This window comes from Chiroxiphia lanceolata, chromosome 19 (assembly GCF_009829145.1).
Source record: "Chiroxiphia lanceolata isolate bChiLan1 chromosome 19, bChiLan1.pri, whole genome shotgun sequence".
Classification (NCBI taxonomy): domain Eukaryota; kingdom Metazoa; phylum Chordata; class Aves; order Passeriformes; family Pipridae; genus Chiroxiphia; species Chiroxiphia lanceolata.
In genome coordinates, this window is record NC_045655.1 from 11456320 (window position 1) to 11469589 (window position 13270).

The 13270-nt window shown below is 61.1% G+C and overlaps 1 protein-coding gene across 1 annotated transcript in view; it reads right to left on the minus strand.

Annotated features, from left to right (window-relative positions):
- The window catches only part of SDK2 (sidekick cell adhesion molecule 2), a 47090-nt gene that overhangs the window by 27103 nt on the left and 6717 nt on the right, over positions 1–13270 (minus strand). The window contains exon 2 of the mRNA XM_032706988.1: positions 493–652. Within this exon, the coding sequence (XP_032562879.1) occupies positions 493–652 (160 nt within the window). The remainder of the gene's footprint in view (positions 1–492; positions 653–13270) is intronic.

Here is a 13270-nt window from a genome sequence, read left to right on the forward strand (position 1 = left end):
GGCTGGATGCCCGGATCTCAGCACTCTCTCCTGCCACCCTGTCTTGCCCCTTCCCTGGTCTAGCTGTTCCCAGGGAGCCACGAGCCGGCTGTGATCCCCAGCCCGGTGTTAAGGTGTTAATCCGCTTGTGCAAACACCTCCTCCCCGGTGTTGACCTGCTTAAATTCCCCGTTTGCTCTCCAAACAGAGCCAGCAGCTCCTGAACTGCCAACTGCTGCCTCTGTGCTGCCTCCCGGGATGGCAGCCCTGGCAGGTCCCACGGTGTGCCAGGTGGGATTCACCACAGGCAGCATCAGTGGGGACTCAGAGTCCCATGATCATTCAGGTTGGAAAACACCTCTGAGTCCACCCTGTGCCCCATCCCCACCTTGTCCCCCAGCCCAGAGCACCGAGTGCCACATCCAGCCCTTCCTTGGACACCTCCAGGCGTGGGGACTCCACCACCTCCCTGGGCAGCCCATTTTGATGCCTGACCACCCTTTCCAGACTCACCGGTATTCCAGAGAGAACTTGGTGAGCTCCCGGCTGTTGTGCAGCCACTTGAACTCGAGGGGCCAGCTGCCCTCGGCCATGCACGTCAGGACCAGCCTGTTCCCCTCCAGGTGCACTTGGCTCCGCACCGGCTCCGTCTTGAAGTACGGGGAGACATCGTCTGTGGACAGAGGAGGGACAGGGGTGAGGGACAAACCAGCCCCACATCCCACCAGCCCCACATCCCACCGGCCCCACGGCACCAGGACCGCTCCTCACTGGAGTCCCTGCCCTTGGAATGAGGGTGAAACGAGATGATCTTTAGGGTCCCTTCCAACCCAAACCATTCCATGGTTCTTTGGGCATAACCATAACCCGGTAGCCCCCTCCCAGTCCCCCTGCCCTGGCCCTTGACCCCCCCCAAGCTATTCCACAAGCCCATCTAGGAGGGCTCAGCCCGCCGTGGGTTTATCTGAGCTGCTCCTTTGCTTTATTCCTGGCTGCCTTTGTAGCATCTCCGAAGCACCAAGCTTTTAACTCGGGGGGTGAAGGGGCGGAGGGGCTGGGAGCGGAGCGAGGCAGAACCACTTACTCCTCTCCTGTTTTATTTGCTAAGTAAAACTATAAATCGAACCACACAGCTCCATTTTCTGCTTAACAAATGGAAGCCCTTTTACTTCAAAGGCACATTCATATTCCCCAGCAGCTTTCAAGTGCACGTTCAATCACAGCTTCGAGTTTTTTCTTTGGGGTAGGGCTTCACTTTCTTGTCTGCGAGAGCTGAATTCCTGCCACGGATCTCTGCACTGTGGGCTCAGCCCACTCCAGTGCCCCACCACCCTGGGGGGTGCCAAGAGTGTGCAGGAGCTCAGAGGCACCCAGACACCCCCAGACCTGCACAGGGGGTCCCTCTCCTTGCCGGGATCCCGGCTCCTGCACACCTGCCTCGCTGTACCCACATGGAAATGCCCATTGGATTTACACCCTGTCCTGCCTGGCAAAGGGGTGGGCACGCTGGTGCTGGATGCCAGGCAAGTCATTAGGAAGGGAAGCAGCAGCTTGTGGCTCATTAATTTAATCCTCCTCTCTGACCTTCAGCAGCGCTGGCTGGAGCGGGCAGCCCTTATCCCAGTGTCCCTGCCTCAGGTCCGGGCTGGATCCAGACACCGGAGCATCAGGGCACCACGTCCTGTGGTGTGGGGCACTAGGGCTGAACCCCACAGCAGCCCAGCATGGCCCAGATGGCACAGGGGCAGAGTGGTGCCCAGTAGCACCATGGCAGCTCAGGGCCCTGGCTGTGGGGTTTGGCAGCACCGTCTGTGCCCCCTGTCCCATGGCTATGTGGTTCCCCAGTCCAGAGAGCTCGTGGCAGCCCTGGGCAGCTGAGCTGTGGCTTTCAGGGTGCCCAAGGAGTGGGCACACGTGTGCTGCTGGGCGGAGTGAGCCGGGCCCACGGGAACAGCCCAGGGCAGGATCCGTGTCCCTGTGCACGCGTGTGCGGGGGTGGGCACACGTGTCCCCACCACGGCCTGGCAGGAGCTTGACCTGTAAGTCCAGGGCTTCGCCCACGTCGGGATGGAGCCTTTGGGATTACGGCAGCGCCCAGATGGGGACGTGGCACAGCCAGGTGACAGCTCTGCATCCAAACACCTCCTGCATGAAACCAGTAAATGAGCCACGGACCAGACTGGGATCCACTGGGCGCGATGCAGTTGATGCATCGCTCCAGCGAGGATCCAAGCACGGCACAACAGGCTGATCCCCAGGGACTGGTGGTCTGCAGTGGTCCCACGGGAGCCCAGGGCTGTGCTGGCAGCATCTGGCCAAGCACTCCAATGGCACTGTGGGTCTGAGACCTGGTGTGCTCAGGGCACCCCTCACACTGAGCCAGCACCCAGCGCCTGGGAGGCATCTGGGAGGTGTCCTGGAGGCATTTGGGAGGTGTTTGGGAAGCGTTTGGGAAGCAGGGTGCTCCCGGCACACCTTCCCCTTGGCCTGCCCGCCGTTTGCATACATCCTAATTTGATTTTAAGCAGCTAAGGCTCATCGCGCTTTGAAGCGCCCGAGCCATCTGTTCTGCATTAAGGGGTGAAAAACGGCGCAGAGGAGGAGAGGCGGCTCCTAATTCCGTATTGATCGTGCCGAGCTGATCCGCCCGCGAAGGTCACGGCGGCCGCCGCGCACCCAGGGAGTCAACCCCACCCCAAGCACGGCAGGGGACAGCGGGGATGGGGGGCCCCGGTGTCTCTTCCAAGGGGTGAAGGCGGCACCGAGCTCTGGGTGTGAAGTCCTCATCCTCCTTCTGGAAGCTCTGTGCCCCTGCAAGGACCCCAGCCCAGTGCTGAGGGAGGCAGGAGGAGAGGAGGACCCCGGGGAGGGGAATGCAGCTGGTTTAGTGCCAATGTCTCCAGAGAGGCCTCCAGGAACAAGACCAGGTGTTCCTGGTGTTCCCCTGCCCACCAGCTCTCAGAGGGGAGAAGGGTGGAGGGTCCCAATGCTGAGTAGTGCTGCCCCCCTGCCCCCAGTCCCTCCTGCAGCTCCTCTGCCTCAGTTTCCCTCTGCTCCCTGGCAGCACTGGGCATCCCAGCTCTGCTCCCTGGGGACAGCTCCTCTCTCCCACCATCCACTACAGGCAATGGCATCACCGCACCCACGGTGTGTGGGGTGCTCACCACCTCACCACGGAGCCAGCACAGACAGGGGCTGCCATTCCCCCCATCCTGGACCCAATGGGAGGGTTCCCAGTGGGTGACAGCCACATCCCCCCCCAAACGAAGGGTCATTACTGCTCATTCCGCCTCTCCCCCATCTGTTGTGGCTGTTTACACTCCGCTTGCTAATTAGAGGCTAATTAGTTGGTGCAGAAATTCATCACTTTCCAAACACAGGCGGCAGCGAGGGGCGTCTCCGGCAACATCTGCACATCTGCCGGCGGCACGGGACGGTGCGGAGCTCCTGGAGCCACCGCACTGTGCCACGTCCTGCCACGCTGTGCCAGCCCAACACAGTCCCCTCCACGCAGAAAGCACCAAACTGCTTCGTCCCCACCCTGCCCACACCGGTGACCCCGCGGCTGAGCCGAGTGGGGATGGAGGGGATTCCAAGAGCTGCCAACCGGGAAGGGGGACAGGGACGACCCCAGTTCTCTCCCTCCCCTGCTGATGACATTTTAATGCCAGGCCCTGGCACGGCACTAATCCTGCCTAATGGGATCACAGTCTTGGCCCCTGCACTTTAGTTACATCAGGGCCGGTGGAGCCAGGGCTGAGCCCGGGGCATTAGTGCCAGAGCAGGCACAGATGTAGGGCAGGGGCCCCGAAAGAGCAGTAATGGATCCTAATTCCCGGGCGTAATGGGCGAGCTGGGAACTAAGCTCCCCTCTCCCCAGCCTCAAATCCCTCTTGATGGGAGAGGATGGGGAGTTTTAAGCCTGGAGGAATCCCGGAATGCCTGCCAAGGGCAGGGCTCTGCCCAGCAGCTGCTGGCAGGGGGGAGAAGGAGGGTGCAGCCCCTCCTTTCACCCCCCACAGAGATGAGATGGGGATGGAGGTATGAGATCCCACTCCACAAGTCACCCCCGAAACACCAGCAGCTCATGGGACACCCAGGTGCCCTCCTGCCTGGCACCACGATCCCGGGGACAACAGAGTCCCCCTCCCTGCCTGTGTTCAGCACAGGGTCACCCCTCGCTGCCCCTTAGGGACAGGGGTGACATCCAAGTGCTCCACTCCCCAGCTGGCTCATTGGAAGCTGATCAGTCCAGCGCCCATTCCTGCTAATTCCCGTGAATCAGTGGGATGTGCTGGGCATCCCAACTGGGCCGATGCCCACCAGCACCAGTGGGATGCCTTGAATCCAGCCCACCTGTACCTGTGGGCTCCAGGCGCCCCATGGAGCCCAACCAACACCAAGGACCAGCACCTGCCTCGGGGAAAACAGCACCATCACCTCTCTCCTTCCCAACAGCCCCTCTCTGGTCTCACCAGGATGTGGCTGGTGCAGTCCTGGGAAGGGACCACTCTGCTGTCCACACTACTGGACCACAGAAGAGGGGACAGAACCATCTCCCTGCTCCCATCAAAACTTCCCAGGGCTCTCCCATCCTTCTCAGGGCACCACTACCCAAAAAGGAGGATGGCAGCCTGGAAAGGAAGGTGCCAGCCCTTCAGGAGCACTGACATGACCACCTGGCACTGCCAAGGACCAACCTCCCACTCCAGCCCCCCCCGGAATGGGGAGATGGAGCTAAATCTCTTCGGCATCAGACTCTCGCTGGCTCCGCAGCACGAAGAGATTAAAAAACAATAAAGAGAAAACGAAACCCTCCGCTATAATTACCAGCCTTTAGCCGCCAGCGGAGGCAGGAGGGAGGGAGGGAAGGAGAGAGGGGGAAAAAGAAACACAGGAGAAGAAGAAATCCACTAAAATTTTAATAGGAACCACTGCATTTAATTTAACGACACATTTTTTCAATTACCAGAATAATTGTTTTATTCATAAAACGAGTTTCAATAAGAGGGTAATTTTCCTTTGTTTTTATTATTCATTTGTGGAACATATTCCCGGCGCAGCTCCCTGGCGCCGCGGCAGCCGCTCCGCATCCGGGGGGCTGGGAGGGGGGAACATCACGGGGGCAACCCACCCATGGTCCCCAAATACAGCACCCATGGGGGACCTCGATGTCCCCTAGCACCCGGGTGGGGTCACAGCCCTGGCTGGGTGTGAGGAGAGGTGGCCCCAGGGGATCCACCCTGGCCAAGGGGCGCTGGGGACACGGTGGTCCCCGCTGAGGCCACCTCGGCAAGATGAATCCCCAGGGTCATGTCCCTGCCCAGGGAGTCACAGCCCCTGCTTGTCGGATGCCAGCCTGCGGTTGGGAAGCATCAGTTTTTCAGTGGATGCTGGTAAAGCCACCGGGTTGATTAAATGACATGTCCCCACGGGCACCGAGGGCATGGAGCCACTGCAACGCCCCGGCACGGCCCCGGTGCTCACGGTGTCCCCCCACGGTGTCCCCCCACAGTGTCCCCCCACAGTGTCCCCCCAGGGCGGGCGGCAGGTGCAGAGGGATTAGTGGCGCTCCCCGACACCGCCGGAGCCATTAGTATTCCTGAGACAAGGCTCCATCCCCTTCATAAAAAGCAAACACAGAATTGAAATTCCGAGTGCTCCCGGCACCTGGGGAACCGCGGAGCGCGACGTGACGCCGAGCGGGGACCGGGCGGGACCAAGGCACCGTCTGGGGGTGCCAAGGACGGAGCCAAGCCGGGGTTGACATGGAGTGGGCACCTCACTGAGCCCGCTTGCAACACCTGAGCTGGTACAAAGCAACCTGAGCCTCCGTGGGGCTCACACCGGGCTGGCAGCGGGGCAGGACGGCTCCATCCTCCTCATCCCACCACCCACTAGAGCCAAAGTCATAGAGTCATGGAATCCCAGACTAGTTTGGGTTGGGAGGGACCTATAAGCTCATCTCATTCCAACTCCATGGGCAGAGACACCTTCCACCAGCCCAGGTTGCTCCAAGCCCTGTCCAACCTGGCCTTGGACACTTCCAGGGATCCAGGGGCAGCCACAGCTTCTCTGGGCAACCTATGCCAGGGCCTCCCCACATTTCACAGCCAAGAATTTCTTCCATGAAATCTATCCCAGCCTTAGCCCTTAGTCCTGATCCCAGCAGAGAGGGCTGGAAGAGGAGCAGCCCCAAGGACACACAGCTGTCCCTTGCTCCCCCCCTGTTGGGCAGCCCCATTCCCCCCTGGCACACAGAGTGACCTGGCACAATCCCAACCACCTCATCCCTACAGATCAGCCTGTCCACACCGCACCCCCCCAACCATAGCACGTCTTTTGATGTGGGTTTTTTTCCCTTTTTACTAAGAAAAAGACTTATAATTGCAGATGTGACCATTAATCCTCCCAACTTACTTTGTTCCCTTCCTTCCCTGCTTTCCCCTCCCTCCCTTCTCCCCCCACTGAGACCGAGAGCTTTAAACCTCTCCTTCTGGCTATTAATTAAAAGCAACCTCTCCACTGCCGTGAGTGTACTTGCCATAAATTAATAGCAGCCTTCTTAATCAAATCTTATCTCCTCTCCGAGTGCCCGGCGCACGGGGCCGGGTTGGTATCCCAGCCCGCCCAGCCGTGAAATGCAATTCCCAATGCTCCAGTGGACTCGGCAGCTCTGCTCCGGCTCCTCCTCCCCGGCGCCTCTACCTGTGCCGGCCCGGAATCACCACCTGGGCCGGGAGGGAGGAGAGGGGCCCGGCCACCCGCTGAGGAGGTGGCTCCCGAGGGACACGCTCCATTTCTCAGCCATTTACCGCGTTTATCCGCGGCCCCCGCGGACGGCACTCGCCTGCCTGAATTATTTAGGAGGGGTTTGGTGCTCCGAGGCTGTGAGAGCAACGGTGGAAAACTCTCCTGCCAGAGCTGGGGGCACGGGAAGGCAGCAGGGTCGTGGCACAGCTTTTGAAGGGTCAGCTGAGGGTGATGCTCTTGGACCTGTGAGCTCATGGTGCTAAAGTGCTGCAGCACTCTGGAGAGCATCGTCCCTCCAGTTCCCCAGCCTGGTCCCCCACCCCTGTCCCACCAGGTGTTCCTTCTCCCCACCCACAAAGCACCTTCTCCGAGTGCTGCTCTTTCCCAAGGGCAGGTACAACACCAGGATGACAGTGAGGACCCACATGTCCCACAGTGCCATCCCAGGGCAGCCCCTGCCCCATACACGTCTCCATCCATCCCGGCCACAGCCCCAATCCGTCCTGGGGAGCCAGTGGGGCCACAGCAGTCCTCAGCCCCAGCCCTCCTCTCCAAGCTGCCAGCTCCCCAGTTCCACAGGATTCTCAGGCAGTAAAAGTGAGCTGGGTCAGAGGAGGACTCAGACATGGTGCCCTATGGCCACTGGGGCTGCTAATTCCAGCCCTCTCCTTTGCCATACAGAAAACCCAGTGCTGGATGTGATTTTCCTTCTTGGCAGAGGCAGCTCTGCCTCCCTGCTGGTGTGAGACAGGCATGGGGGGCTCAGGCTGGGTCCCTCCCACACCACCACAGTCCAAGCCAAGCCTGAAGCAGTGAGGAGACGACACGGGGTTGCAGTGGGAGGCACACCAAAAAGGAGCTGCTGCTCCTCAGAGCTAAGAGGGTTTTCAGCCAAGGCAGAGCAGCCTGGAACACTTCCCTTGCTCAGCTCCAATCACACTGGGATCACGGGAATAAAACCACCTTTGTGTCCATAAGAGGGGCCGTGGCCCCGAGCCACTGTTGGAGCAGGGATGCACCGCCGGTGTTGAGGGATGCAGGAGCATCTCACAGCAGCCACATCCCTGCAGCAGCAAGCCCTGGAGCTGTGCCAGGTGCTGTGCCCATCCTGCCCATGACCAGGCACTGCTGCAGCCCTGAAGGGAAGAACTGGGAGGCACCCAGTGCCCTCCAGCCATCTGCTGCCCGAATGTGCCCCGTGACGACCTTGCTGCCAAACACATCCCTCCTTGCTCTGACGCCTCCTGCGGAGCCCGTCGGGCTGCTCACAGCACGGGGAGCTGCTGCCCTGCCATGGGGAAGGGGCACAGGCAGCAGGAGGGCTGCTGGCCATGGGGACACTGGCCCTTGGGCTCAGGTGACAGCTCCCACCCACCTGGAGGGACGCGGCAGGACACAGGCACCTCACCTCCATCCCACCATCTGCTTCCTCATGCAACTGCTTTAGCAATTCCCTCACACAAGAAAAAGGTATTTTGGGTGGTGGGAGAGCCTTGGAGACATGGGGACACCTCCTAGCAAGGGGGCAAGCACATGTGCCCACTATCCCAGGAGGGCTGGCAAAGGGGGGGAGCCATAGCCAGCCACTGCCACCCCAGCGAGGAGCTGGGCTGAGCCCAGCAGCACCCACAGCTCTGGCACCGCTGCCCTGCTCCCTGCACCTCCCTCGGAGGGGATTTGGGGTTTCCTACAAGCCATAAGCCGATTGCAGAGGTGTGGTAACTGGATTAGGTGGGAGGCTGAGGGAGAGCAGACCTGGAGGAGCTGCTCAGTGGAGCACAGCTCCTGCCCGTGTGACGCCGCAGGATTTGCAGGGATGGCACTTAAACTGATTTCCCCACCCTTAAGCCTCTGGAAAGGTGAAGCTGCAGGAGGGATGTGGGCTCTGCCCCCTCCTCACCCCTGCAAAAATCCTGCAGGGCCCTGGAGTGGGCTGACAGAGGGGTCATGTCCCCACATCAGTCCCTTCAGCCACCCATGTCCTCACACTGGCAGTGGGTCATGTCCCCACATTGGTCCCAACAGCCACCCCTTCCCAAATCATTGGCAGAGGGTCTCATTCCCTTGTCAGTCCCTGCAGTCACCCCTGCCTGTGGCACGGGCAGTGAGACCTGCAGGTGACACCACAGCGCCTGAGGGAGCAGCACAGTGACCCCAAACCCTGGCACTGCCCCATCAGCACCCACCACCCACCCACGGCGATAATCCCCGCTGGCAGCAGACACCGCTCGGGGCTCCCGGTGACATGCCTGTGGCTAATCCAAACTGACCAGTGCAGGGCACAGCAGGGAGGACCACGGCCTCAGCACCCAGCTCAGGGGGGCTTCCCGAATCCCCCCGTACAGCCCCATCCCAGGGCAAAGGTGATGCCAGTGGGACTGCAGCAGTCCCCACCACAGGGATGCAGGAGCAGCCCCCAAGCGATGCCCCCGGAATGATACCCCTCCCACAGTGTCCCCCCTCCTCCCACAGCCCCCAGCATGGCACTGGTGTCACCTGCAGACTGCACAGCAGTTTTGCCAGTGTCACACCTCATCCATCTCCACTGGAGATCTCCTGCGGCGCTTCCCGGCCCCAGGGTGGGGGAAGAGGCAGCGGGTGTGATTTCCAGAGCCAGCGGCACTCAGGAAAAGCCCAGGCAGAGACCGGGAGCCCCAAACCCAGCCAAGGCAGCCCTGGCACAGTACATGGATGGATCTGCCCTGGCACTGCCAGCACGAGCCCCTCGTGGGCAGTGAGTTGCCCGCCAGGGCCATGGCAGCCCCCAGGACAAACAGACGGATGGACGGACGTCCTCCTCCCTCACTGCATCCCGCCAGGCCAGGCCAGTGGGACACCCCGACCACGCTGCCATCTCCCCTTCCTCCTCCCACATCTGTCTCCAGGCCCACACTTATTTATTTATTTGTTAATTAACTGCTGTTTCCATAACAAACGCTCCAGCTTCTCCCAGCCTCCAACAGCCCTGGGGCTGGATTGTTAACTAGGATTTTAATTTGTTAATTAAAAGCAGGATGGCTCCATAACAAGCTCCTCTTCCACAGCCAGGGCTCTCGGCGGGCTCAGTGGGCCACAGGCAGCCTCGCCATGCCCGGATGAACCCCCTCAGGGATGGGGGATGTGGGGAGGGGGGAGCCCAGCTCCCCCAGGATAAGGGGTGTTGGAAAGAGGCTCAAGACCTCTCTTCTCCCAGCAGCAGTGTTGGACACAATGCCATTCTCTCGTCCTGGAAAACTCTCCTCCAGATACAACACAACCCCCAGCACATCCCCCCAGCCATCAGAGGGTCCCAAAACTGGTGACAGACCCTCCTCTGCCCACTGTGGCAGAGCCAGGGCCGTGCCAGTATTATCCCCTCAGGATTCCCATGGACCATAGCCCAGGACAGCCCTCGGCACCCAGCCCCTGTGGCACCCAGCCAGGTGTACCCCAGTGCCAACGTGGGCCAGGTAAGGGTTGAGATGTTCCCAGAGCTAACGGAGAAACATCAGCCCTGGCTGGGAAACAGCAACTCATTGAGCCCCACAGCTGGGAACAGAGCAGGGCTGTGTGCCTGCCCATCCCTGCCGCTGGAAAAACCAACATTTCCCTCACGGGAAACCCCAAACAGACACTCACACACGGCCCCGTTGTGCGTCCCCAGCCCTGAGCCCAGGGGGCCGACAAACTGAGCTTTGTGCTCCGAGGCACCGGGCAGCCCCCATGGACCCCCACACCCAGCTCTGAGCACACAGACCCCGGGAGCACGGCCCCAGTCCTGGCCCCAAGGCACAGAGCTCCAAACCCAAACACGTGGAGCTGCCAGGAGCTGGAAGGGACCCACAGCAAAGGGACCATGCACGGATGCAACCGAGGGGACAGGAGCCCCCCCAGCCCGGGGATACATCCCCAGGGTTGCTCAGCTGTGGGTGGCACAGCCAGACATTGCCCTGCTGAGCCTGTCCCCACGCAGGGCACAGCCCTGACTCCAGCTGGGGACGTTTAACAAGCTCCAGGCTCCGGCCAAAACTCTTCCCCAGCAAACTCCTTCCGACGGCAGCAATCCTGGGAAGGCCACGATTACGCGGCTCTGCCGTATCTGGGTCACTGCTGTGAGTCATGGACACCCAGAGAGTGACTCAACGCTATTAGAGGGGCCGGATCCTGGGGCTGAATTCCCCAGGAGAGACTCCAAAACACCGAGGAAGGGAAGGATCGATGGACATCACCTCCAGACCCTGCCACAGCCACCAGCCAGACCCTCTGGGCAGGAGAGGGGTCAGCACACATCCCCCTCCCTGCACCTCAGCCCTTCCCAGCCCCGTTCCCAATGGTTTTGCAGCCAAGACCAGAGCTTCCCCACATGGATTTGGCAGGAACTGGCTCCACACCCAGCTGCCAAAAAAGGTGAGGGTCCCAACAGCCCAGATCCCAACCCCAGGGTGGTCCCGGCATTGGGTGGGATGGGTGACACAGAAGCCCAGGGCAGTGCAGCACAGTACAGCTCAGGGCTGGATTTGGCCCCATGGAACATGCTGAGTGTACCCTCCAGGAATTCCTGGAAGGCAACCACAGCCCTGTGCTGTGGCAGCTCCCGGGGCCACGGCGGCCAAGGAGGGGTGGGGAAGCAAAGCCACCACAGACCTGCCCTGCAGGAGCCCCAACAGCACCTGGGATGTCCCTTCAGCAAGTGGCACCCGTGTCCCCCATCTCCCAGCCCCTCAGGATGCTCAGCAGACGGACAGACAGACAACAGCCGCTTCCTGGGCTCGCCCCGAGAATCCCAACAAGGCAGCATTTCCCAACCGAAAAAAACACGGCGGGGAAAGAAAAACAGAAGAGAGAAACCACAAGAAAAACCCCACTGAGCCCTTCCCAGGGCACTGACGCAATCGAGTCGCCAGCCCCGTGGGATGGAAAATACTCTGGCAGCTCCTGCCCTCCCCGTGCCAGGCGGGACGAAGGCACTGGTGGCCACAATCCCCCTCCCCATGGCACGGCCCCGAGCCAGCGGGCACCGGGCACTCGCCCATTTACTGGGGTGTTGCCCAGACATCCTCTTTTCTAAGTATTAATTAGTCATTGCATTGCTCACTTGAAACATAAATAGCTGTAGCATGACAGCAAACATGAGTTTGTCTCGGAAAAAGCTTTTTCCAAAGCATTTCCTTTGCAGAAGTCCCTGTTCACGGGTGGGGGACGGGAATAACTGGCAGCCCACACTCCCCCCCCCCCCCTCCCAGCCAGCCCTGAATTTCCAGGGCAGAGCAGCAAACTCTGGTCATTGCATTAATTCACACACTTGTGGCTCTCCCAGCCAGAGGGGCTTTTCCAGCCGACACCGCGCCAGCGATTCCAGCCTGACGTGGAGCTTATGGGGAGAAGCCAAGCGAGCAGAGACTCCCCCAGCGCCCCGGGTGAAGGGCTGTGGCAGCTCCCTGCCCTGCTCCCAGCACGTGCCTTGCTTCCACCCTCCACTGCACAGCCCCGCTGCCCCCACAGCCTCTCTTCCCACCCTACAAGTGAGGAAAACAGAGAAAACAAGGTGATGAAGGCACCCATCACCTCCCTCCCCTCACAGGCAGGCAGGAGCCGGGTGCTGAGCCCTTCCCGGTGCTCAGCCGGCGGGGAGGTCTCTCCCAACGGCAGAGCTCGGAATTAAGCATCCCACCCTAATGAGTTGATTTTATTAGTTCGTGAACGCATTGAGAACTCATTATCAACATAAACATCAGCTCACTCCACCGAGCACGGTGCCGCACGCCCCGGCAGCGCTGCAGCTGGGGCCACGTGTGGCTCCCACCCCGGGACACGCCGTGGGTCCCCATTGTGCCCTGTTCCCGGCACTGAGGGGGGGGTGCCAAGGCAGAGGTGCCCACCCTGCAAAACCCCTTGGGCCGTGAGCTTCCCTGCTCCATTTTGGCTGCGGGGCTCCAGGTTGGGCACCCAGTGTCACTGCTCGCCGGGGTGGGACAACCCCGAGCTCCTGCCACCCCAAGGTGTTCCCTGGGAGGTGCTCGGTGCTACTGCAGGGTGGGAAATCCAGTCACAATCCCCCAGGGCTCCTGCAGGGCAGGTAGAAGCCCCCACCCCACCCCAGGGTCTCCAGGACCCCCGGGAACCAGTGCAACACCCAGTGCCAGAGCACAGGGGGCTCAGCAGACCCCCAAGGCCCCCCAGGGACAGCCAGCACAGGAGGCAGCACCCTCAGCCCGGGGAGCCAGCTCCGAGCCCCCCTGGGCAGGGCTGTGGTGGGATGCGGGGGCACAGCAGGCGCATTGTCCGGCTCGGCAGGACGTGCTCCCTTTGGAAACAGCAGCTAATCCCATTTCATCCCCCTTCATGGCCATCAGCTGTTTTTCAGGCATGCAGGAGGCGGGTTGCTGAAACCAGAGCTTTTGTGTCCGCCGGTCCCAGCCCCCTCCAGCCCGGCCCCACGCTGGGCCGGGAGCCGGCAGCGTGTCCGCACCCAGCTCCATCCCCAACCAGCCCTTCAGGGAACGCCAGACCCACGCAGGACCCCTCCATGTCCCCCCAAGCTCTCATTCTGACTCCCAAG